A 23,083-nucleotide genomic window follows, 5' to 3' on the forward strand; every position below is an offset into this window, starting at 1 on the left:
GAAGAGGACGAAGAGGAGGGAAGAAGCCACAGCTCGCCCAAGAGGCAGCCTGTTGCCCACATAGCTGTGCGCCTGCCCGCTCCTCCCTCTGCCCGTCGCCTCCCGTGAACAGCAAGCAGCAGCATAGGCAGGAGCGAGGGCGACAGACGGCGCCCACCCTCATGCCGAGCAGGCGGAAGCCTCAGCTGAGGAAAGTCGCCCCAGGGACGCGAGCAGCAGCGCGCACAAAGAAGGCAAGGGAAGAAGTGGCCCCGGCGAGTCTGGAGACATCCTTCCCTCAGGAAAGCGCAGCCGGAGACCACCACCACCACCCGGCCCTCCCGCCCTTTCCTGCTCGTCTCGGACTCAGTCTCTGAGAAGGTGGACCTCGCCAAGATGGTTACTGTGGTGACCAAGCTGGTGCACTACCTGCACCTCAGGTAAGGCGGCCGGCGCCTGCTCGTGCGCGCGCTTCACGCCGGCTCCTCCAACCAGAAGCCTCGCAGCCTCGGTGGCGGGAGACTCTCCGTGGTTCCCTCTCGCGCGCGCCCATTTGGAGCGCTCCGTCGAGTGGGCGCGCGCACGGCGCTCCAGCAATTTCACACACGAAGAGCTTTCAGGCTCTTCACACACAAGCCTGTTTAACTCCTCTTTTACAAAAATCCACAAATATAGTTATTACACTTTCTCTATACACTCCCCAACCCCATCGCCCCAATTCACATTCTTTCTCTCAGGCATTGGGCACCTTGAAAGCCCCTTTTCCCCCTCAAAGAATTCTGGGCACTGTAGTTTACCCCTCTCAGATTCACTATGCCCCAACGGCTGAATTCTATGAAGGAAATATTTGTGCTTCTCATGTGTTTAGTGCGTACTCAGTCTCAGTATATTGTTTATTTAACACTTAAATGCATAATAATAATAATTTATACTAATTTAATGATAATAATAATAATTTATTATTTATACCCTGCCCATCTGGCTGGGTTTCCCCAGTCACTTTGGGTGGCTCGCAACAGGATATTAATAATAAAAAAGAGATAAAACATCAAACATTAAAAACTTCCCTAAACAGGGCTGCCTTCAAATGTCTTCTAAAAGTCAGAGAGTTGTTTATTTCCTTGACATCTAAATGCACCCCCCTCCTAGCAATTCACCCAACACACTTGCAACAAACGCACCCACCTGTCTTTTAGGGATATGCCCATTGTCACTATCAGGCAAGTCTCTCGACATCAGGCTAAGTTGTCAGTTCCATCCCAAACTGGGCATGCCATTGGGGAATGGGGGTCAGGACTGCTGGCCCTTGGGAAGGGACAGAGAAAACACAAACAAAAGCAAGCTGAGAGTGCCTGTGGGGTTGGGTAGCTGAAAATATATAGGATAGGGACCCCTTTCCCTGTGCAAGAAATTTCTGGATTAAATTCAAACCACTTCTTGCATATTCACACAAACCGCTCCTTGGAGAAAACATGCAGATACCAAACTATACACTCTTAGTCACCTGCGGCAGATCCTGTGGGGAGCAATAGGTTTTCAAATGCCTTGTCAGTTGGTAAGTCCGTTCTAGGGTGACTGCTGCTCTTAAATGGGAGAACTGATATTTTGTATTGATTTTGTTTTATAAATATCACTTGTAATGAGGAAGAGTGCAATAACGTTATTAGTGGAAGTTACAATATGTTTATATAACACAATTTATATGTTTTCATATAAATATAATTGTTGCAGGTGGTCCTAGTGTAGAACCATTAAATGAGGATATCTTCACATAGACTCATGGGAGTGAGGTAGATTCTACACTAGCAAACTATCTTGGCACATATTTTATTTATTATTTTAAACTTTTTTCATCCTGATTTCTAGAAAATGTTTTCAGTGTAATCCTCCCTCCACTGTTCATTTTGATGTTTCAAGCCTGTTTGCTTTTCTCTTAATCAAATAATAATAATAATACTTGGGGGTATGTTAGTGGAAATTGATTTTCCTGGAATACAAATGATCATAATATGCATATCCTTAGAGAGGACCCGTTTCAGCCTTTAAGCATTGATAAATGCACAACTGTTTGCTAATGCATGAAGTGGTAGCTCTGATTTCTTTACAAGTAAATTCTTACAAGGCAGTGGTTAACATAGCATGCATTCTGTAAGCAAAAAATGTGTTTCTGAGTGACAATGGAACTCTATTATCTCTCCAACTGTACATATGCATATGTTCCCAACTGCATGTGATAGACAGCAAGGTAGATTGATTCTGGGCTACTCAAATTCTTATCCCTTACTTACTCTGATTATGGTTAAAGTCAGTAAAATTGGAACTCAGCAGTACCTGAAGTTTTTCTGTGCCTTGTGCAAATCAGGCTTGTTTTCTGGTAGTGTGCTTTGGAGGAAAATTTTGCAGTATGCATATCAACTGTTGTTAAAAAAGGTGTTTTTCAAACTTGACTAGTGATGAGAGTACGTACCTTGAATATTGCTGGAATCTAAATACCACAACTAGCAGGATTTTTTTTTACATATACAGTCTCCACTGTCTCTGAGGCAGTATGCCTCTGTATATCACTTGCTGGGAGTCACAGTTGGGAAGGGTGCTTTTGCACTCAGATTCTGCATGGGGTTTTACAATTGGCATCAGATTGGCCAATGTAAGAACAGAATGCTAGACTAGATGGACCAGCATAGCTCTTATGTTCTCATTGGAAGACTCCCTTACCATGTTATAAACTGCTCTGGAAAGTCTCCTTAGATTCAAACATAACTTGCCACCTAACATGGGTAGCTACTGTTGGAGAAATTAAAGTTTAAAGCCCTACTGAACATTCAGAATCAGTTGTTTGGATACTTGCTTTTCTGTATTCCAAATTTCTTTATGATTTGGAAGTCTCCTAGCAAATAATAGATACCTCAATGAGTCTGGCTGTGAGGGCCAGGTGTCTTTCCATGTTTGCTCAGCTAGAAGCGCTTGAATTATCACTTTAAAAAAGGATTATTCTTGAACTGTAGTATGCATGGTATGTTTGTCCTAAATATATGCCTTAAAAATCCTTCCTCTCCCATACTTTGCTAAATGCATAGATTTGCAAAAGACTGCATCTCATTTTACATTTGTTAAAAGGATTATCTTATACATTTTAAACTTACTTTAATGACATGGTTATATGTTGAATCATTTGCAATGAAGAAATAAGGATGGAGAAATTTTGCCTGGAGCATACTCATGGCTGCTACATATGGAATGCAGGAGGAACTTCTCTGTGCTGAGATAGTTTTGCTTGGGTTCATATTATATGCATAATATTGAGAATGTGTAAAAAATACTGATTGATAAATGCCTGAGTCATTAATCACTCTCAGTTAATTAATTAGACAAGCTTTGGCTATCCTGGCATCATCAAAGACACTCGATTGATTACATTCAGAATGTAAGGACTTTGTAAGCTGAGTCTTGAACACAGTTACTGAACTGAATCAGCTACACTTCAAAAAGGGAAAAAGCCGGCAGGGAATTCGGGTCTAGACACTGATATACCTAAATGGGGAAGACAAGTCTGATTTAATTAAACATTATGGTGGAGGTGGCCTATGCAAATATATTATGTTACTGTGGATTAACTTTTTTTGTGAGGCTAAAATTTATCCCTTGCCCAGATTTTATGCAGTGCAATGCCTATTTACTGTTATGCATCTGTGCTTGTTGACTTTAATTATTTATGCTCTTCTATTTACTGTTGTTATGACCTACAGTTAAGCAATAAATTACTATGATGGTGCTTGCTTATCTGAAATCATTATGAGCTGACCTGGTAGTTAGAGAATCAGCAGTACCGATGGGAAATAAAAAAACAAGAGTAGAACACAGTATTTATGTTTTTAATGCTTATTCGGCATAGAATGTTTTTCCAAGGCTGAGCAGACTAATGCAGCAACGTTTAACAAACTTCAGACACTGATAGAATAGTTAAATACAGAGGCAAATCTTAATAATAGATGGGTGACAAGAAGGAAATCAATGCAACTAACAGGTAGCAAGTACTCATTAGAGAGATATTCATGGTAAGCATTTGGATATGCAAGGGAACTGGAAGAATACTTGAATTTTGCATTTCTAACTTGATAAAACTTTCCTTTTGAATTGTGAGAGCAGTTGATCAGCATGATGATGCTGATGGTGATGATGATGATGATGATGATGATGATGTCATAGTCAGCTGAAAGAAGCCCAGTCTTGTGAGAGGAGGAAGATCACCATATGCGTGTGAACATAATGTTGCATGCCACCCCAATCTCAGAGTGGTGTGAGATTCCATGAGTTCCAGTAGTTTTACCTAGGGTTTGTGTTTCCTTTTGGAAATGAGGCACAACAGAGATTGTGGTGTCTTTATGATATATGGTGTGTGTGTGTGTGTACACACACACACAGACACACAACCTGAGCTTATAATGGAGGCGTTCACAGTATTAATACCCCAAGAGGGTCTTGCTTCTCCCATAGCTGCAGCCTTGGATTCAAACAGGAATCAAACATTGTGCTCAGCCTGCTGCTTCATTTCATATAACTCCTCACTGTAACCTCTCTACTCTCTCTACATTATCAAAAATACATTATTCAACTAAATTATAATCAGAGTAGACCGAATGTGTTTTAGAATAGGACATCCAGTTCAAATTTCTTCTCTGCTTCATCTTTAGGGACTGTTGCCCTTGAATCCATTTTAGTTCTGTCCTTGATCATCTCCTTTCATTAGGTTAACTAGTTAATTAGTAAAAACAACAACGAAGAGCCTTGTGGTGCATTAAAGGCTAATGCATTTATTAAGGCACAAGCTTTCATGCATCTGATGAAGTGAACAGTAGTCTGTCAAAGGCGTCTGCCATAATGAATGTATTAGTCTCCAGACAGACACAGTACTCTTTGTTGGTTTTTCTGCAGCAGACTAACATTTTACTAGGCTACCCTACTAGGCTACCTTACTAGGAATAGTAGAAAACTATGGGTTATCAAAGATTTTAGGTTATCAAACATTCAGCTTGAAAGGTTTTTGAGGGCTGAGCCTGATGGTTCTGGATTTCTCCTAATGTGTCTCTTCTCAATTCCCTTCTAGAAACTGTGGCGACTCTGGGTGGCCCAGAAACAACTTTACTTAGTTGCAGCAAATTAAACTGATTCATTTGTGCACTGATTAACTAACATACTAGATTTGGGCTGCTATAGTTTCTGAAATAGGTGTGCTAATACACTGCTTTAATTGTAAAAAAAAAGTATTTATATTCTGATTTGCGTTAAGCATTCTTGTTCTGTTAACAAATTAATTATGTAGCTTCCACGATTCCACTACTAATATTGCTATGCAAATTGGGTGTAAGTCAAAATATAAAAATAGTACACCAAAAGTATTTCCTTCTATTTTTAGGACGCTTCCCTGTTGATAAAAACGCTGTACACAATTAAAATATATTGATATATAATTAAATAAATTCACAGCCAATGTGAAATGATACTTTAGAACAACGAACAAAGGAGACAGAAATGGGTAGAACAGGCTCAAATGACTAATATGAGAAACACTGAACAAACAAAGCAAGACAAAGAATGGGCAGACCAATAAAAAAACAAGACAGTATTCATAAGCAAAGCGGTCACTGATGTTACAAAAGATACTTGTATAGCACATTACATAAAGACGGTGTCAATAATAGCAGAGGGGTGGATTTTGAAGGCTGCAATCCTCTACACACAAATATGTGAAAATGGCTCATTGAAGTCAATGGGAAGCAGACTTGTGCAGCACTGGACTGCGATCTATAACTAAATCCACTTACCAGGAAGTAAATGTTACTGAATTCAGTATTTCTTATTACCCCTGTTGGTTGACATTATTATGTTGTGTTGTTTATTTTGTTTATTGTGTTAATAGTCGCATGGCTGTTAGCCACCCCGAAAGTGTATTAGTGAAGGGTTGGACACACTCCCCCCCCCAGCTCTCTTATTACACTGATTCTGAGATAAACTGGAGAGTGGTGAACCACATGTACTTATTCTCTCGTAGGGTATCCTGGGTGCATGGAGCCCATATGAGCCTCCATTCTAAGTGGGAGAGGAGTTAAAGGCTCTTTTGAATGAACATCTGCACTGAATGATATTTTAAAGACTATTTAATTGTTACTTGTATTTTCCATTTGTAACTCTCATAAAACATACTATATAACATATTTTTCCATGTATAAGACGTCCCCATGTATAAGATGCCCCTTATTTTTGGGTACTCCAAATTAAGAAAACACCCCTCAGCACTACCTGTGTATAAGACGAGCCCCAATTTTAAACCTTTTTTTTTTGGGGGGGAAAGCCCAAGTCTTATACATGGTAAAATATGGTATATCACAGACCAAATAACACCCACTGGGGGCATAATCCACTTTTGGGCGCCATTGATTTAATTAATTAATGGATTATTAAGTATATCCCCCCCCCCCCCACTGACTAGCTCAGGGCTGAACCACTCAAGGGAGCTAACAAGGTTAGAAATTTAAAATATTTCTTTCTCTTCCACACACAGCACACCAATTAAAAAGCTTACAAATGAGTGGCAAATAAAATATTTTAAAAATAATTGGAGAACCTGCAAAATGAAACTTCAGTGAGAAAATTAAGGACACGCTTACATTTCTCTTATTAAAACCAAAGGGCTGTTTTGTTCTAGTTTGAATGGTTTTACTTGTTTTTTTATAATTGCAGCTATTTTATTGGTTTGTATATTATGTTATTGCAACCTGCCCTGGGAACTTGTGGTGAAGGATGGCCAAGTGCTTATCTTTGGATTGTCCAAGTATGCATTTATTTTTAAAAATTGAAAATTCCTGAACTTTATGACACACATGATGATTTTTTAAAGGACGCCAGATAGATAGATGTAACTTGGTTTTATTATCTATTGAGTATGTAGAGCAAATATTACAAATGATTATAACACAAATGATGAATCACTGCTTAGCAACCAGAGCAAACATCCCCCTCCTCTTTCTGACCACATTTAATTGTTGGTTTGACTAACAGAGCAGACCATTATGCTCTGGTTATCAAATCTGTCCTACCATTGTTGGAAAAGAATTAGGTTTTAGAGCACAGGACATCTTGTCTACATTAACATTTCTTTCATTTGCATCCAAATTCAAGAGATGTTTACTATGGTAATAGCAAATTCACTGAAATTTAGATAACACAAAACTCACCAGAATCAGAAAAAACTCTCATATTCAAATTTAAAGGAGGTCTGTGGACTTCAGATAAGTGTTCAAACAGTGTTAAATCTTGATTAGATATATGGTGTCTAAACTAAACAAAAAAAATTACAAATATATTTATAATCTCTTCAAAACAGATCAGACTATACAGCACAGAAAAGACTGCCTTTCCCTGTGTGGCTTATGAAAACAAATTGAAATTTACATGTTTGCAATATGTGCATATATATAACGCTCATTTTCTAAAATAGTAAGCACTTCCCTTTTAAATAAATAAAGATTCATAATGAATAGTAATTAATACTGATTGTATCAGTTTACAAGTAATATTTCTAATCCCCTAGCCATTCTGATTTGGAATTCCACGGGCACTCCAGACTGCCTTACAAAGCAAGGCATGGCTTGATCAGCAGAAAAGAGCTCTGTGATATATCCCAAACAAGCATGCTCATTTGTTGTAGCATGAGATTTCATATGCATGGGCATTCTTCACCAGAGACACAAGAGGGCACTAGCTCCAGCAGAAAGCCCAAGTTCAACCCTTGGTATCTCTTGATAGGACCTATCTGAAATCCTCTAGAGCCGCTTGCATCCAGTGGACAATACTGTATAAAGCTAGATGGAACAAGGTGACATCCACACCATACATTTAAAACACATGGCTCTCCCCCAAATAATCCGGGGAGCTGTAGTTTACTCCCACAGAGCTACTATTCCCAGCACTCTTAACAAATGTTCTGGCTAATATTACTGGTGTTTCTGTTGAAGCGCTGGCTAATTTGTGGAACATGAGAATGGCTCAGGCCATTGACACAATAATCCCTTGTGTCCTCTCCCACTTTGTATATCCCGCTTGGTACCTTTGTGTACACCAGAGCTCAGGGCAATGAAACAAGCTGAGAAACAGCTTCAACGCAAGTGGAGGAAAGCTACAGACTAATACAATTGAACACAATTGAATACAATTGGTCACTATCAAGCCTACTCAGTGGCAGTGAAAGTGACAACCAATGCATGCTTTGCTTCCTCCATTGCATCTTCATGGTGCCCTCTAGCAGAGCTTTTCCAGGTAGTATGGGGCCTTTTATAGAGTGGGCCGGAGGAGGTGGTAGAACCAGTGGTGGCTTGCTGTGGCGTTTTGGGGATAAAATTGCTTGTATCTGCCAGGATCGTAACTGCTGTTATAGCAGATGAATCTCTAGAGATGTCCAGAACATTGTCTGGTTCTGTTATGTGGGATGAGTTTAAATTTGTAAGGCTCAAGGATGTGGACAAGATGTTTGTTTCAATCCGGTTCCCATGACTTGTGCCCATGTCCTTGCCAATCATAGTTGAGAAAAACTAGTGGGGAGGGGACAGCCAGCTGCAAGAGGGGTTGGTCTCTGTCTGCTGAAAGTAAACAGTGATAAGTATGGCCATTCCTTAAGAAACCCTACCTGGATTTGGTCAGTAATTTGGTCAGTACAGTGGTACCTCTGGGTATGAATTTAATTCATTCTGGAAGTCCGTTCTCAACTCGAAACTGTTCTTAACCTGAGGTGCACTTTTGCTAATGGGGCCTTCCGCTGCGCGCATGCCTCCGGCACGTGATTTACACTCGCATCCTGGGGCAAAGTTCGCAACCAGGAGCGCCTACTTCCGGGTTAGTGGAGCTCGTAACCCGAAGCATTCATAACCAGAGTTATTACTGTAATGCTAATCTCCCCTTCTTGGGCAAGGTTCTTGATTAAGTAGTTGCATGCCAGATACAGGCTATCTTGGATTAAACTGATTTTCTAGATCCATTTTCATTGGGGTTTAGGCCTGATTTTGTTTTGGAAACTTCTTTGGTTGCCTTTTCTGATGACCTTTGATGGGAGAGAGAGAGAGGAATGGAGGCCCTCTGGCTTGGCCCCAGGACGGTGGGTGCCTGGGGCTGCACACACCGCTTGCAGGCACCTGACGTTTGTTTGTTTGTTTGTGTATTGTAAGTTGCTTTGTGTTGCCTTAGTAACCCCCCAATAAATTTAATAAGTAATAATAATATCCTGACTGCCCAAAATGACCATTGCCATTACTCTCTGAATGCTTGCTGGCATAGGAACATATTTCCTTCTTCTTCCTGAACACATTAGCGGTATTTTGGTTTGGGGTTTGAGAGAGACGGAGTTGTAAAGAGAGAGAAAACCCTGCCCATTTCTCCTTTAAAAATTAGGCTGCCTCAGAAATCAAATTAAGTCATGAGTCATGTAAAATACAGCAGGTGGTCAAAATACCCACCTACCATCTGCCAGTATTAAGGTGCAGGTGATACAGGACGAGAACTTCATTACTCTCTGAAATGGTTTGCTAACTGATACTCCAAGTCTTCTCTCATCTGAATTTAACAAACTCCTGAAAGTGCTTTTGCGTTGCAGCAGCATTATATTTCAGCCAGCAGATGGCAAGCAACCAATTCAGTGCAACTGCAAACTCTTTCCACCTGGAAACATCTGAAAAGTATTCTAAAATTAGTTCTAGTAATTTGTTCCTCATTACATTTCTGGCTGGAATACAGGAATGGATATTTTTCAAAAGCTCTAGGATTTCTGAGTTATGATTATGTGTTGTGAGTTTATCATATAGAGAGTCAGTGAGTGTCTGGAGGCGGTTGGAGGGTGGATGGCAGTTAATGGATTGAGGTTGAATCCCAACAAGTCAGGGGTAAGCAGGGGGGGGGGGGGCTCCCTGGTCCTGAATGGGATAACTGTGCCCCTGAAGGACCAGGTGCACAGCCTTGGGGTCATTTAGGACTCACAGCTGTCCATGGAGGCACAGGTCAATTCTAGTGTCCAGTTTGTCTGTCTACCAGCTCCATTTGGTATGCCGGCAGAGACCCTACCTGCCTATGCACTGTTTCGCCAGAGTGGCACATGCTCTGGTTATCTCCTGCTTGGACTACTGCAATGTGCTCTACGTGGGACTACCTTTGAAGGTGACCCAGAAACTACAATTAATCCAGAATGCAGCTGCCAGATTGGTGATTGGGAATGGCAGCCAGGACCATATAACACCGGTCCTAAAACTCATTGGCTCCCTGTACATTTCCAAGCACAATTCAAAGTGTTGGTGTTGACCTTTAAAGCCCTTAACGTATTCAGCCCTGTATACTTGAAGGAGTGTCTCTGTACCTATTGTTCAGCCTAGACACTGAGGTCTACAACCGAGGGCCTTCTGGCAGTTCCCTCATTGCGAATAGCAGGCAGTAGTGGGAAAGGTGGTAGCAACGGACAGTCCAGCTCTGAAAAGTGAAGTGCCAGGTGAAGAATCCATTGCAGCAGCGCAATTTCTCAGAATGCCTCTAAACTGAATGTTGTGGCCAAAAAGCATTCTGGGAAAGTTATTATGGCTGTGGTTGCAGCTACCTCATCAGATGTTTCCTTTTAGAGTGCTGGTATGTAAAATCACTTACCTGTACTTGTTTTTGGTTTTAAATTAAAAAGGGAGGCTGGCATCAGCATCAACAAGCCTTTGGGGCCTCTGTGCCAGAGCCCAGCATTTGCTCCACCATGTGGGGTGCTGGTGGTGGAGCTGTGTTTCTGCCTCTCATTGTCACAGAGAAAGTGTTGTAGACATTGTGCTTCACTCATGATGAGCAGATTGTAGGGGCTCCGTGTCTGCAGAATGAGAGCTGGCAGAGTGCTAGGCAAATACAGGCTTGGCCCTACATTTAGGCAAGATGAAGTATACCATTAATGGGGGACAAATTGCCCATTGTCTAGTTTACTATAGATATGAGTGAAAATTTTGAGAATACCAACTTTCAGCTTGAGATAGAGGCATGTGGTGTGTGTATGAGAGAGAAATTGGACACGCCTAAAATGGTTGCTGTCTGTACACTGTACAACTCTAGGCTTGTTGTTGTTGTTGTTTTGTGACATTTCATTGCAAATGGTTAGATATCTTATGGATCCACAGCACATGCCAGAACTAAGAAAATTCATGCAGGGTCCACCCCCTTACACTTGATTTGGAAAGTGACTTAAATGACAGTGTTTGGAATTCTAGTCCACAGAGTGAGGGCTATTTCCCCCGTTGTTTAACAGGTTCCAGTTTGCAACTATAGGGGCAAAAACAAATGAGAACAAAGGATTGTAAGAAGAGTATTGGGTGTAGTGACCTATTTGGCAGAAGTGAATGGGTGTACTGTAGTAATAAAGAGGCATATAGATCAGCTCTAGTGGCAAAAACATAACAAGGAGTATAGCATAGAAAATATAAAGCGTTGATGCACTTAGAAGATGAATTCAAGGAGGATGAACTGATTTCAAGAGCATCCTCATAGAGCAGAACCAAATGCACTTGAAAAAGAGCTTTTCTTTCTTTATGGGGTGCTCTGTCAGACAAGGCGGACCTGCAAACCATCAGACACATTGAATTTATAAAAGAAAAAAAAAGGGCAGCGTGGCATATAAAACAGTTCAAAAAGGCTATTTGTAAGCCTGTGATGTAAAGCAGCCTGTGGTCCCATTTGCATGTAATACTGAGTCAAACTATAGCTTGATGAGCAAGTGCATGCAATGATATAATCATGGCTGCTTTGCTTCTCTCCCCACCCCTCCTGTAGTTGCCATGCTACTGAGAGCTAAGCCACAGTATGGCGTACCAGTATGTCTGAACCCAAGTTTTTGATTTATCTCCCACAAACAAACCACAAGCAATAAGCCAAGAATAAATATTGGTTACTCTTTTTGAGGTTATGGCAGAGGCAGTGCAAAGCAGTCTGTTGCATATTGGGATATTTACATACAACTTATACAATCTAGCACTGTTCCTGGATCAAGGTTAAAACATCTTGGTAGGAAATTCCATTGATTTCCATACATGTAGGATAGTCATTCATTGCACAATGAAGTGACTACTTGGTGAAGAGTGGTACCCTCTACATTTCTACTATTTGTTTCCTCTCAACCCACTTGTTTATTAAAAATAGTTACAAAAGCAACCACCAGAGTGCACCAACATACCCTTTTTAAATTATCTGTAGGACAAAAAGGTCAAGCTCCATTTATTTGTATATGTTATTTAACGTGCGGACAGAACTTTAATATTGCATTAGCTTTGAATGTGAAGTTAAGTCATCTACCAGTACTAAATACAGTTAATTACAATGCATCTACAGCTAAGCCATGCAGAGCAACTGTTTAAACTAGCAGGATTTATTTTGGTCACATAAAAGCAAGATTGATTGGTACCTCAATTGATTGGTAGCCTTAACTGCAAGTCGACCTTTTTCTGATTTATTAGTTTATTAATCTGCAAACAGAAATAGCTCACGAGTACTGAGATATCAAACTTTAAGAAAAGTAGAAACATGGATTATACTCCCCTCCCCTAAATTCCCCTGTATTATCGGGGTGCTCTTTTGTCTGTAATTTACAGCTGTACATTCCTGCCACATTTCACCATTAATCTTTTATTTAAGAGAGCAAAGAATGGACAGAAGTTTAAAATGCTGAACATGCAGACCTGTATAACCTCAGTGAAATTCAGTGACGCTTCCTCCCATGTCACGTTGCTGATATGCCTCTGTTTAATTGCCAGGAGGTGCCAGATTTAGCTTGTAAAAGCACCAGAGTAAATTTGCTTCTTAAATAAATATTGAATTTGCACTACAGAGAGATCGCTATCTGTCCCCGCATGCCTGTGGAAAGAGTATTAACCAATATAAATATCACAATTTTTATTGAATTCTTTTAATATCCAACAAAACATTGTGTGTAATACAACCAGATGGAAGAAACAAATGCTCAAGTGTGCACATAATACAATTAAAGAAAATGAGGCAAGTGGCCTTGAGCAGTAGTGCAGGAAGCAAAATCATGTTACAGTACTGTTAAACCCAGGCACCTCTTTACAAGGTTACATGGCCTAGTTTGTGCTGATATTACGTACCTTTGCACTAAGTGTAGTTTACCGTAATTAGCTAGTTTTATGAGCTACGTCTACTGTGATATTCTCTGTGACGTAAAGATCTTTTAAAAGAGAGACTTGGCCCTTGATAAGTCTTTGCAGTTATTGGTGTTAGTTTGAGCTCTTACAGCTGCCTTTGCCATTAGAACTCCCAATTTGTGTGCATGGCACAGCTTTCTGTTTAGGTTGCAGATCTTTGCATTCCACCAGACTTTACATGGCCCCCTAATTCTTGGGAAACTCAGAAGTTTGGGAAACTGCTGCAAGTTGGAGACAAAATTGTTTACCCCTGGTGCCTTATCTTCATAACCTGCTAATAAAGACAGGGAAATGGAAATTTCCTCAGAATAAACTGAAAGAGGAGGAGGGTACTTACGTTAATGCTCAAAACTTGGGAAGGGAGGAAGTACACAAAGACATAATTCTAATCCATTATGGTTACAGAAAGTAAAAGCACTCAGCGTTGAAAGTTTTTTTTAAAAGTTTAAAATATGAATGGGTCATAGACTGCAGCTGGCTTGGACAAGGGTTTGTGTTGTGCATCACCAGCAACCTCACAGCATCCTTAGGCGTTCTGGGACCACATCACTACATTTGAGATGGCACAGACAATAGCTAACTGCTACTTGACAAAGAATCATAGTGTCTCAGCAGCAGCGACATGTGGTGTGTTAGGGCAAAGATGTTTACAGGCTTATTCTATGCATGTTTCCTTGGAAGCAAGTCCCTGTGAGTTCAGTGCACTGTGCATAAAAATGTAGCCATAGATCCATTCTGAAAGGTGCACTAACCTCAGTTGTATTTTTAATGGTAATAAAGCACATTCTGTCTTATAAGACACATTTCATCCTTGCTTTTCAAGCACACTTTAAAGAGTTAATGAATCCACCAATGAGAAAAAGTTCTTGAATATATTTCAGCATTCCTGTTACTCTCTTCTTAGTGAGTTGTATGTAAATGCTTGGTTCAGCCCTGAACATTTTTTTCACTTGGGGAGAGTTTCAGTTAAAAACTATGTTTTAAATTCGAGAGTAATGAACAATCATGCTTTTACCTTCCCAATATTCTCAAATAAATCTGTTCAGTATCTGCAGACAGGAGTTTGTAATTCTGAAAGTGGCAAATATTTACTGATTCTCTTTAGATGTCATTCTAATCCTTCCTGAGTCCCACTGTGCCATCAGCATGTGGTTAGGTGGTTCCTCCTTTACCATTTTCATTTCTGTCTCTTTCAGCCGACATGTAAAAACTTTGCTTTGTTCAACCTTAGCTGTGGAATCTTTTCAGATTCCTATTAAATGAAAGACAGCTTTTGCATATTTATTTTTAGAATGCCCAATCTGTATCCTGTTTTAGTTTATAGAATTGTATTGTGTTCAAAGGTTTTGTACAACAAAGGCTTGTATTGTTTGTACATCGTGTCTGTATTGCATATTTATTGTAAATTATATACATTTGATTCTATGTTCTTTCCTCCCTCAAGTTTTTCCCCCTTATTCACTGTAGGATAGCAGAGGATAGCTTTTGGTATGCAGTTAAAACAATGAATACTTCCATGGTATCAAAGTTGTAAATCCTTTCAGTGTTGTACAGCACATGTTCAAAGAAGAGCTATGGCAAGACAATGTTCTATTAACGCTGAAATCCTAACTCCCACTTACTTGGAAGTTCAGTCCCACAGAATCCAATAGGACTTACTTCTGAGTAGACATGGTAAGGACTGTGTTGTACCATGTCTATGATTTCCTTACTTCACTTACACTGGTGTCTATCCTCCAGGAGCTCAGGTAACAGGAAATATAATTTTTAAAAGTTTGTAAAAGTTTAAAAGTTTGCCTGGTGGGCAGCAGGTCAATTTAGGCTGCAGGTCTCACTGAACTTTTTGAGGCTCACTTTTGAATAACAGATAGGATTGTTCTGCCAGCCCATGGTTTTGACTGAGATGTTAATGCCTGCTTCACTGCAATTGCTGTGTTTGGCTCTGACAAGTTGTGTTACCTGGCCCAAGCTTGTTCTTACTTTTTACATAAATAGGCAAATACATATTTATTTTACTTTTAAAAAATCCATATCTCACAGGAGTGAAAGGAATATATATATATATATATATATATATATATATATCCAGTACTGTGCAATCCAATCAAGTCTAAGGGCAGGTTCATATCTAATCCCTTCTCATTTTCTATATGAATATTCATTTGATAGGCACAGGATGGGGGCCGGGGGCAGGAATTGCACCATTAGCAACTGCCACTCCTGTGATCCTGCCGCCTGAGGCAATCGCCTCAGCTTGCCTCATGGGTGGGCAGGACCTGGCCCCAGCCACTATGGTCAATTTTCAGGGACGATGGGAGTTGAGGCCCAACAATAAATTGGGAGCCACTTCCTATTACACATGCCTTATGGTAAGCTGAATCAAAAAAACAACCCATCATTCAGCTGGTTGTATAGGAGCAAATTGTCCCAGCTGCTGTTTGTGTCTTGATTCACAAATGATGCACTCTGCTCCAAGACAGATTGTACAAGAGCGAATTCAGGAAATCCCAGACCTATTCTCAAATAACCATAATTGCAGTAGGCATCTTTTAACCCTGCCAAAAGTGTAATGGATGACCACTAGCAAGTAACTCTGAATCTATTTTTAATGTAAGGGCTTGGCCTGCGTAGCAACAAGGAGGGAATGAAAGAGATTTTGCAGGAGGTTTGACTAGATGATCCTTTCGATCTCTCCCAACTCTACAGGCTATGATTCCATGAATGCCTTTTTCTCATAGCTACCTGAAGTGACCTGCCAAGTGAAAACCCTTTTTCCTAAAGAGAGGGAGAACAACAAAGGATAATAACAATGGCTTGCATAATTACACACAGCACATTCCTATCAAATCCCAAACCCAAACTAAATTCCGCAGAATAGGGTAGTGGATTAGATACGCCTCTGGCCTCAACCTGTAGGGCTCATCTTACGTTCTTAAAATGTGCCTCCAAAATTCCTTTGTTGCAGCAACTTCTTTGAGGAATGCAGAAACTCCAAGTTTTAGTTTGGCTCCTCTCGTATATAAACGATTCTTTACAAATGTCCGAACCTAGCAAGCCCGTGAGCTGAGTGCACCTGACTTAGCACAGTAGCGGGATCAATACTGGTTTCCATGTAGCGAGCAAGGAACGTCCCGCTAAAGCGGCGAGGAAACGCTGAGATGGCCATGCGTGCCAATCATAGATTGGCTTGTGCCACGACATCCTGAGATCCCTTCGCTGAGAGAAGGAAACCTGCGAGCAAGGGGTTAAGAAGCGTTGCACGGAAGACACAATCAGTTGGGAAGGAGGAGGTGGAGGAAACTAAAGGGAGAAAAAAGAAAAGGCAAAGCGACGCTCCCGGCTGGAGTGGGGAAAGGCCGGCGTAAAATCCCTCCGCGCGAAGAATATACGAGCGTAAACATGCGGCTGACTCATGAAAAGGTCGCCCGAGAGCAAGACTCGCTTGGAAAAAAGGCGGCCGGGGTACTCGGCCCAGGCTGCGAAGATCTCATTGGAGGCGGTCCGGACGGAGGCTGGTCCTCCCCTCGCCCGCGACGCCCAGTGCGAAGCGCAGCCTCGCCTCCGAGGGGGCGGGCCCGCGGCCAGCTAATACGCCCCGCGGCCGGGCGAGGCAGGAACTTCGCCGGCGCTGCGCTCAGTCCAGGAACAACGATGCCCTCGCCCGCATCATGAGCCGCTGGTCTGCTTCCCAGGGGGTGGTGCTCACAGCCTATCACCCCAGCAGCGCCGATGCCGAGGCGCCGGGAAGCAGCGCCAAGGAGGCGGCGGGCGCGTCCCCCGTAAGGTAAGGAAGGGGCGCCCGCGGCAACTGCGCGGGTGGTGCTCGTGGAGGAGGACAAGGGAGGGCTGCTTGCCTGCCTGCTTACCTGTTGACGTAGGCAGGGTGGCTGGAGCCAGGTACAAAAGGCTGCCTCTCTCGAAGGGCTGCGTCAGGCCATGTGACCAAAGTTTAAAGGACGGTCAGGAGGAATGCCGGCAGCTCCACCACCCTGGGGCGCGGCCGCCGAGCGTGCAACAGGTGGAAAGCGAAGACTAATGCCGGCTGGGGTTTGTAAACCGCTTGGAGGGCTTGTTTTGCTTTGTTCTGGACGAGCAAGCGGCGTATAAATTTTGTGTGTGTGGGAGAGGAGGGATAAGACAGTGTACTAAATACTGGAGGGTAGCGCACCCAAAGGAAAAGTCCTGAAAGTCAGCCAGCGGCACCTGCATGTTCGATTTCTGGAGGAGAAATAACATCGCTTGCCCTTACACTCCGATCCTAAGCATATTTTCCTCTAAATGTGTCAATGCGATTTTGAGTTAACTTTGATGTAGGCATTATTTATTTCTTATTTAGCATGATTAGTATGCTACTTGACGAAACATTAACTATCTAAGAGGTTTACCTAGAATTAGACTTCTTTGAATTTCTCTTATAAATGTAGTTATAAAAACTTATGTGTGAAAAGGGATTTTCCTTCCAAGTAACTACAAGCAATGAATGGAAGGTGACGGTGAGGGAAAAGCTGAGCTACCTTATGGCAGAGGGAGGCACTAGCTTTCTGTTCATTCTCTTCTGGGACTGCCTATGGAAAAAAGAAACAGCATTTTGTATTGTTAAAAGGAAGAACACACACATTTAATAATTGTTTCAATAATTATTTGTAAGAATAGCAAGAGTAAATCATTAGGCTATTTTACAAGTACAAATAGCCCCTTTCCCATTGCTTGCCTTGGTGCAAACAGTATTTCCTGCAATGTGCACTTTGGTTCCCCCTCCCCATCATTTCCCCCCAATGAGCTCAACACATTTTTATTACTCTGAGGTGTGTGTCAAAATACTGACTGCATAAACTAGAGGCCATCACAGACAAGAAAGCTTGCTTGAAAATAGAATGAATACTCTTGGAGTGGAGTCTTTTGCTCCTGAAGGCACCTATGTGGGGTTTGGGAGGAAAGACAAGTGTGAAGAAGAACACTTTCAACAGGATTGGGGCGTATTCAACCTCCGTTCACTGTGTCCTGATATAGGTGTGTGTTTCAAGGAAAGCGGCTTTTCTTACAATATCAGGTTTTAGTTTTGTAATAATGATTCTTATTCCAGGGTGGGGGACCTCAGTACTGAAGAGGGCCTATTTGTCTGACCCTCAGGACTCTTCCTGGGCCGTGACCTGCCTCAGGCTACATTCCTCACTGGTACTCCTCTGCACTCTACTCAGTTCCTTCTGCCTCCCTAGAATGTGTCTTCAAACTGATCTAATACCTCTTCCTAGATGCAGAGTCTCTCTGTCTCTCTCTCTCTCTGTCTCTCTCGTGTGTGTGTGTGTAGAAATGCCTGGCTTTTGTGGGGCTGGAATAGCAATAGTATTAATACAAATACAGTGGTGCCCCGCAAGACGAACGCCTCGCAAGACGGAAAACCCGCTAGACGAAAGGGTTTTCCGTTTTGGAGGCGCTTCGCAAAACGAATTTCCCTATGGGCTTCCTTCGCAAGACGAAAGCCCATAGGGAAATCTCCGGGACAGCGGGGAAGCGCAGCGCGTCTTCCCCACTGTCCTCGGACCTCCTCCGAAGGCTGGCGGCGGGGCGGAGAGACCTCCTCCCGCCGCCAGCCTTCATTTCTCCGCTATCCCGGACGGCTTTTGAAGGCCGGCGGGGGGGGGGAGCAAAGACTCCCCCCCCCCGCCGGCCTTCAGAAGAGGTCCAGGACCTCTTCTGAAGGCCGGCGGGGGGCAAAAGTCTTTGCTCCCCCCTGCCTGCCTTCCCGGGGGCTTTTAAATCGCCCCGGACAGCGGAGAAGTCCTCCGCTGTCCGGGGTTTTTTTAAAATGCTGGCGGGCGGCAGCGGAGGCTTCGCTGCCGCCCGCCAGCATTTTAAGATCGCCCTGGACAGCGGAGAAGTCCTCCGCTGTCCCGGGGTTTTTTAAAATGCTGGGGGTGGGAAGAAAAGCCCTTGTCCCCCCCAGCCTTCAGAAGAGGTCGGGGGACAGACTGTCCCCGGACCTGGTCTGAAGTCGGTTTCCATAGGAACGCATTGATTGATTTTCAATGCATTCCTATGGGAAACCGTGCTTCGCAAGACGAAAAACTCGCAAGAAGGAAAAACTTGCGGAACGAATTAATTTCGTCTTGCGAGGCACCACTGTAAATGGTGTGACTGTACTTGGAATCCTGTGTACATGTCTGGTCACCTCACCTCAAAAAGGATATTAGAGCTGGAAAAGGTGTGTAAAAGAACAACCAAAATGATTAACAGATTGGAAGTTTAGAGAAAAGGCAAGTAGGGGGAGGGGTTATGATAGAGCGATACAGAATTATACATGGTGTGGATAAAGTGTACAGAGAAATATTTTTCTCCCACCCTCTCAGTACTAGAACCTGGGGCAGTGCAAAGAAGCTGAATGTTGGAAGTTGCATGACAGACACAAGGAAGTACTTTTTCACCTGGCTTAAATGGCTATACAAGAGAATTAGACAAATTCATGGAGAATAAGGCTTTCAGCGGCTGCTAACCACAATGGCTGTGTTCTGCTTCCACTGTTGGAGCCAGTATACGTCTGAATACTAGGTGCCGGGAATCACAGATGGAAAGAGTGTTGTGCTCAGAGCCTGCTTTGGGTCTTCCCATAGGCATCTGGTTGGCCACTGTGAGAACAGAGTGCTGGACCAGATAGGCCTTTGCCCTGATCCAGCAGGCTCCATTCACTTTTGCCTGTACTCCTTGCATGTTGTTGGCCTGTAAATAAATACACCCAGATTTATTAAGGCAAGAACCTTTATTACATGAACCAAAAAGTCACAAAGCAGTGTGCCAGCTTTTGAATCCCCCTTGATCAGGACGCGGGTGGCGCTGTGGGTTAAACAACAGAGCCTTGGGCTTGCCAATCAGAAGGTCAGCGGTTCGAATCCCAGTAACTGTGTGAGCTCCCATTGTTCGGTCCCTGTTCCTGCCAACCTAGCAGTTCGAAAGCACATCAAGTGCAAGTAGATAAATAGGTACCGCTCTGGCGGGAAGGTAAACTGCATTCCCGTGCGCTGCTCTGATTCGCCAGAAGCGGCTTAGTCATGCTGTCCACATGACCCAGAAGCTGTCTGTGGACAAACGCCGGCTCCCTCGGCCTATAGAGTGAGATGAGCACCGCAACCCCAGAGTCGTCCCAAATGGACCTAACGGTCATGGGTACCTTTACCTAATCAGGCTAGCTGTTAAAAAAACAACATCTGGGGAGGGGGGAGACCAGCCTGCTGGTGGTAATCAAGCCACCTACACCTGCAGCCTGTGAGTTTTAAGGTGGATCACAGCAGGATCTGGTGGACATTCAAATGAGGCCCCTTCAGGTGCTTTTGGGTTTCATGTTGCACCCACGCCTCTTGAGAAGAAACTTATAGTGGTGGGAGTCCCTGTCTCTGCAGATATAGTGACCAGCTATTGCTACAGCTGTCGCCGCAAATAATCTTGATGAGATCAGCGCCTGTGTTGCTAAATTGAAATTTGGAGTTGAGCATCTGAATCCCATGAGCCTGCCAGCATTGTTACATTGTCACTAAGCACTCCTTCTCTGGGATGGGAAGGAAGTCACTTCCTCTTCAGCGGCTGCTTTTTCTAATCCTCCCCCACACCAGATGTGCTTAATAAGGCTTCGTTCCAAGGAAGCATTTGAGCGCTTAGTTTTACACCGCTTTCCTCACGAGCCCAAAGTTATGTCTGGATGCAACATGAGGTTATTTTGATGTGACATGAAGAAATGTTGTTAGGCTGCTTGAATACTTAGCATACACTTATTTTGATAATTTGCGTGGGATTTATTGTGCGAAGCAAGATGCAAGGGTTTCCTGGCCCCCCCCCCCCGAAGCCCAGCTGGGTTTTCTGTTGCTTTAACATGGTTAATTAGGTTCTAATCCCATTCATAAAACTTGAGCAATGGAAAATGAAAATGGGGCTTGTGTGTATGGAATCCGTTACGCTAGCAACTGTAAACTTAAGTGTCGTCCAATTAGAATTCCAATATAGGAAAAACAGCTGTGTACTGCAGCGTAATAGAGTTCTGCAGATACTCTGGAAAAGTGCAATCTGAGATCAGAGTTGTATGTTTTTCCCTATTTGGGAATGGCACCTTCAGGAAGTGATTTGGAGTGGGAAAATGACACAGGGTTATCCCTTTTCATCTGGCACCCACCTCTACCCTTGTATTTGCCCTAAAAATTAAAAAAAAAAAACCCATTGGGAGTTCCAGTCATAGATCTCTTGCTGCCACGTTTTGTTTGGTATGGCTGTTTCACATTGCCATGTGGGATAGTGCCAGCTACTTGGTCTCCAGGAGAACAAGTGAAACAGATTTGGTGAGAATGAATCATGTGTCTTATCTGATATGTCAGTGGTTACAGTGATACTTAGACCTGCAGTAAAGTGATAAGATTAAAAATGTGCTAACAAGTGTTGCTCATTGATAAAGTAGCAATGTGAGATGTATAGAACCACATCTTCACTTGTAAAGAAATGTTTTTTGCTGCTATACTGTTGTATATATGTGCTCTTAGGATAAAAAGAATGATAGCTGATGGTTCTGAAATGCTTTTGAATTCCACGAGATTATTCTGAAGTAAATGGTTATATTGGTACATCATGATACGAGCTGCCCTTTTGCTGTGCAGCTGGATATGTAAGAGCCGTGTGTGCTCTGACAAATGATGGTTTGTCATGGTTTTATTCCCAGGACAAAAGTACATGTGATGCATGTGATCCTCTGTAGTCAGGGGACTTATTTCTGACTAAATATGTCTCTTGCATAGAGGAGGCAAAAGTTTGTGTAGCACAACTAGGCAGAGGATTATAGCAGTGGGCCGGGAGAAACATATTTTCCTACCTATTCATATATGAAAATGCTACATTGGCTTTTCCAGTTTCTGTTGGGGCCCAAAAAGGATCTGTTGTTGGTTCTATGCTCTTTCCATGTTGTCCGTGGGTGACCTCATCAAATCCCATGCCTTACAGTGTCATCTAAATGCAGATAATGCCCAGCTTCCTCTACCCCAGAACTGCTTCTCCAGAACTCGGGTCTCACATCTCCAGCTGCCTCTCTGTTATTTCTGTTTGGGTGCTCTCTCTTTTTGTGTGCCCAGTACAAGTACCTTCTTGTACTGTCTGGCCCCCACCGCTGGCATTCCTATGAAGGAACATGGCCTTGGGCTGAAAAAGGTTCACCACCCCTTTTTTACCTGCAAGGAAAATTCAGGCAGAATAAACAGAAAGAACTAGAGGATATGATAGATAATAGACCTCTTATGATCTTAGATAACAGACCTCTTAGGATCCGTTCTGAGGGGAAACGTTTTAATAGTATTTTTGAGATGAATAGATTTAGTATGAAAGATTTTATGGTAGCCTTTTCTAATAGAAATTTTATGTGGAAAGTTTGTCTCAATAATGTCAAGGCCAATGGCTAGTGCAATATTTAATGATGCTAAGAAACTATTATGCTGCAAGCCTGTTCCCATTTATTTATAAAAGATTTCTTACCCACTTTTCAGCATAAGGTCTCAGAGTGCATTACAACCATATAATCACATAACATTAAAATCCAATAAAGCAACTGAAAACAAACCAAAGAATGTGCATCAAACATTAGAGGTGGGTCACAAAAAACAAAATACCTTAACTATCAAAGGTCTAGGGGTAAAGAGTTGTGACTTCAGCAACTGACATAAACTATGAAGATTAATATTGATGCACCTCCATTGGAAGGGATTTCTGCATTTTGGAAGCTGCCACAAAGAATGCAGTGCTCTGTGCTTCCAGGGGTGGTTGAACTGCCATCTTAACACCTGAAAGATTCTGTAGGGTAGCAGGCAGTCATTCAGATATTTGGGACCTAAATCATTTATGGGTTAAACACCAATGTGAGCATGTTTAGT

General features: G+C 42.5%; 1 protein-coding gene across 5 annotated transcripts in view; it reads left to right on the forward strand.

Moving 5' to 3' along the window:
* The first annotated feature begins 331 nt into the window (after window positions 1-331).
* ARHGAP18 (Rho GTPase activating protein 18) overlaps window positions 332-23,083 on the forward strand; it is a 60,060-nt gene continuing 37,308 nt past the window's right edge. For 2 of the 5 annotated variants that reach the window (XM_028723396.2, XM_028723398.2), the window contains exon 1: window positions 16,778-16,977. In XM_028723396.2, coding sequence (XP_028579229.2) covers window positions 16,862-16,977 — 116 coding nt within the window. In that variant the 5' untranslated portion in view covers window positions 16,778-16,861. Of the gene's footprint in view, window positions 420-16,775; window positions 16,978-23,083 lie in introns of those variants that run through there. The other 3 variants (XM_028723399.2, XM_028723400.2, XM_028723401.2) reach the window with 3 other exon arrangements.

The sequence above is a fragment of the Podarcis muralis genome, chromosome 3 (assembly GCF_964188315.1).
Source record: "Podarcis muralis chromosome 3, rPodMur119.hap1.1, whole genome shotgun sequence".
Taxonomy (NCBI): Eukaryota; Metazoa; Chordata; class Lepidosauria; order Squamata; family Lacertidae; genus Podarcis; species Podarcis muralis.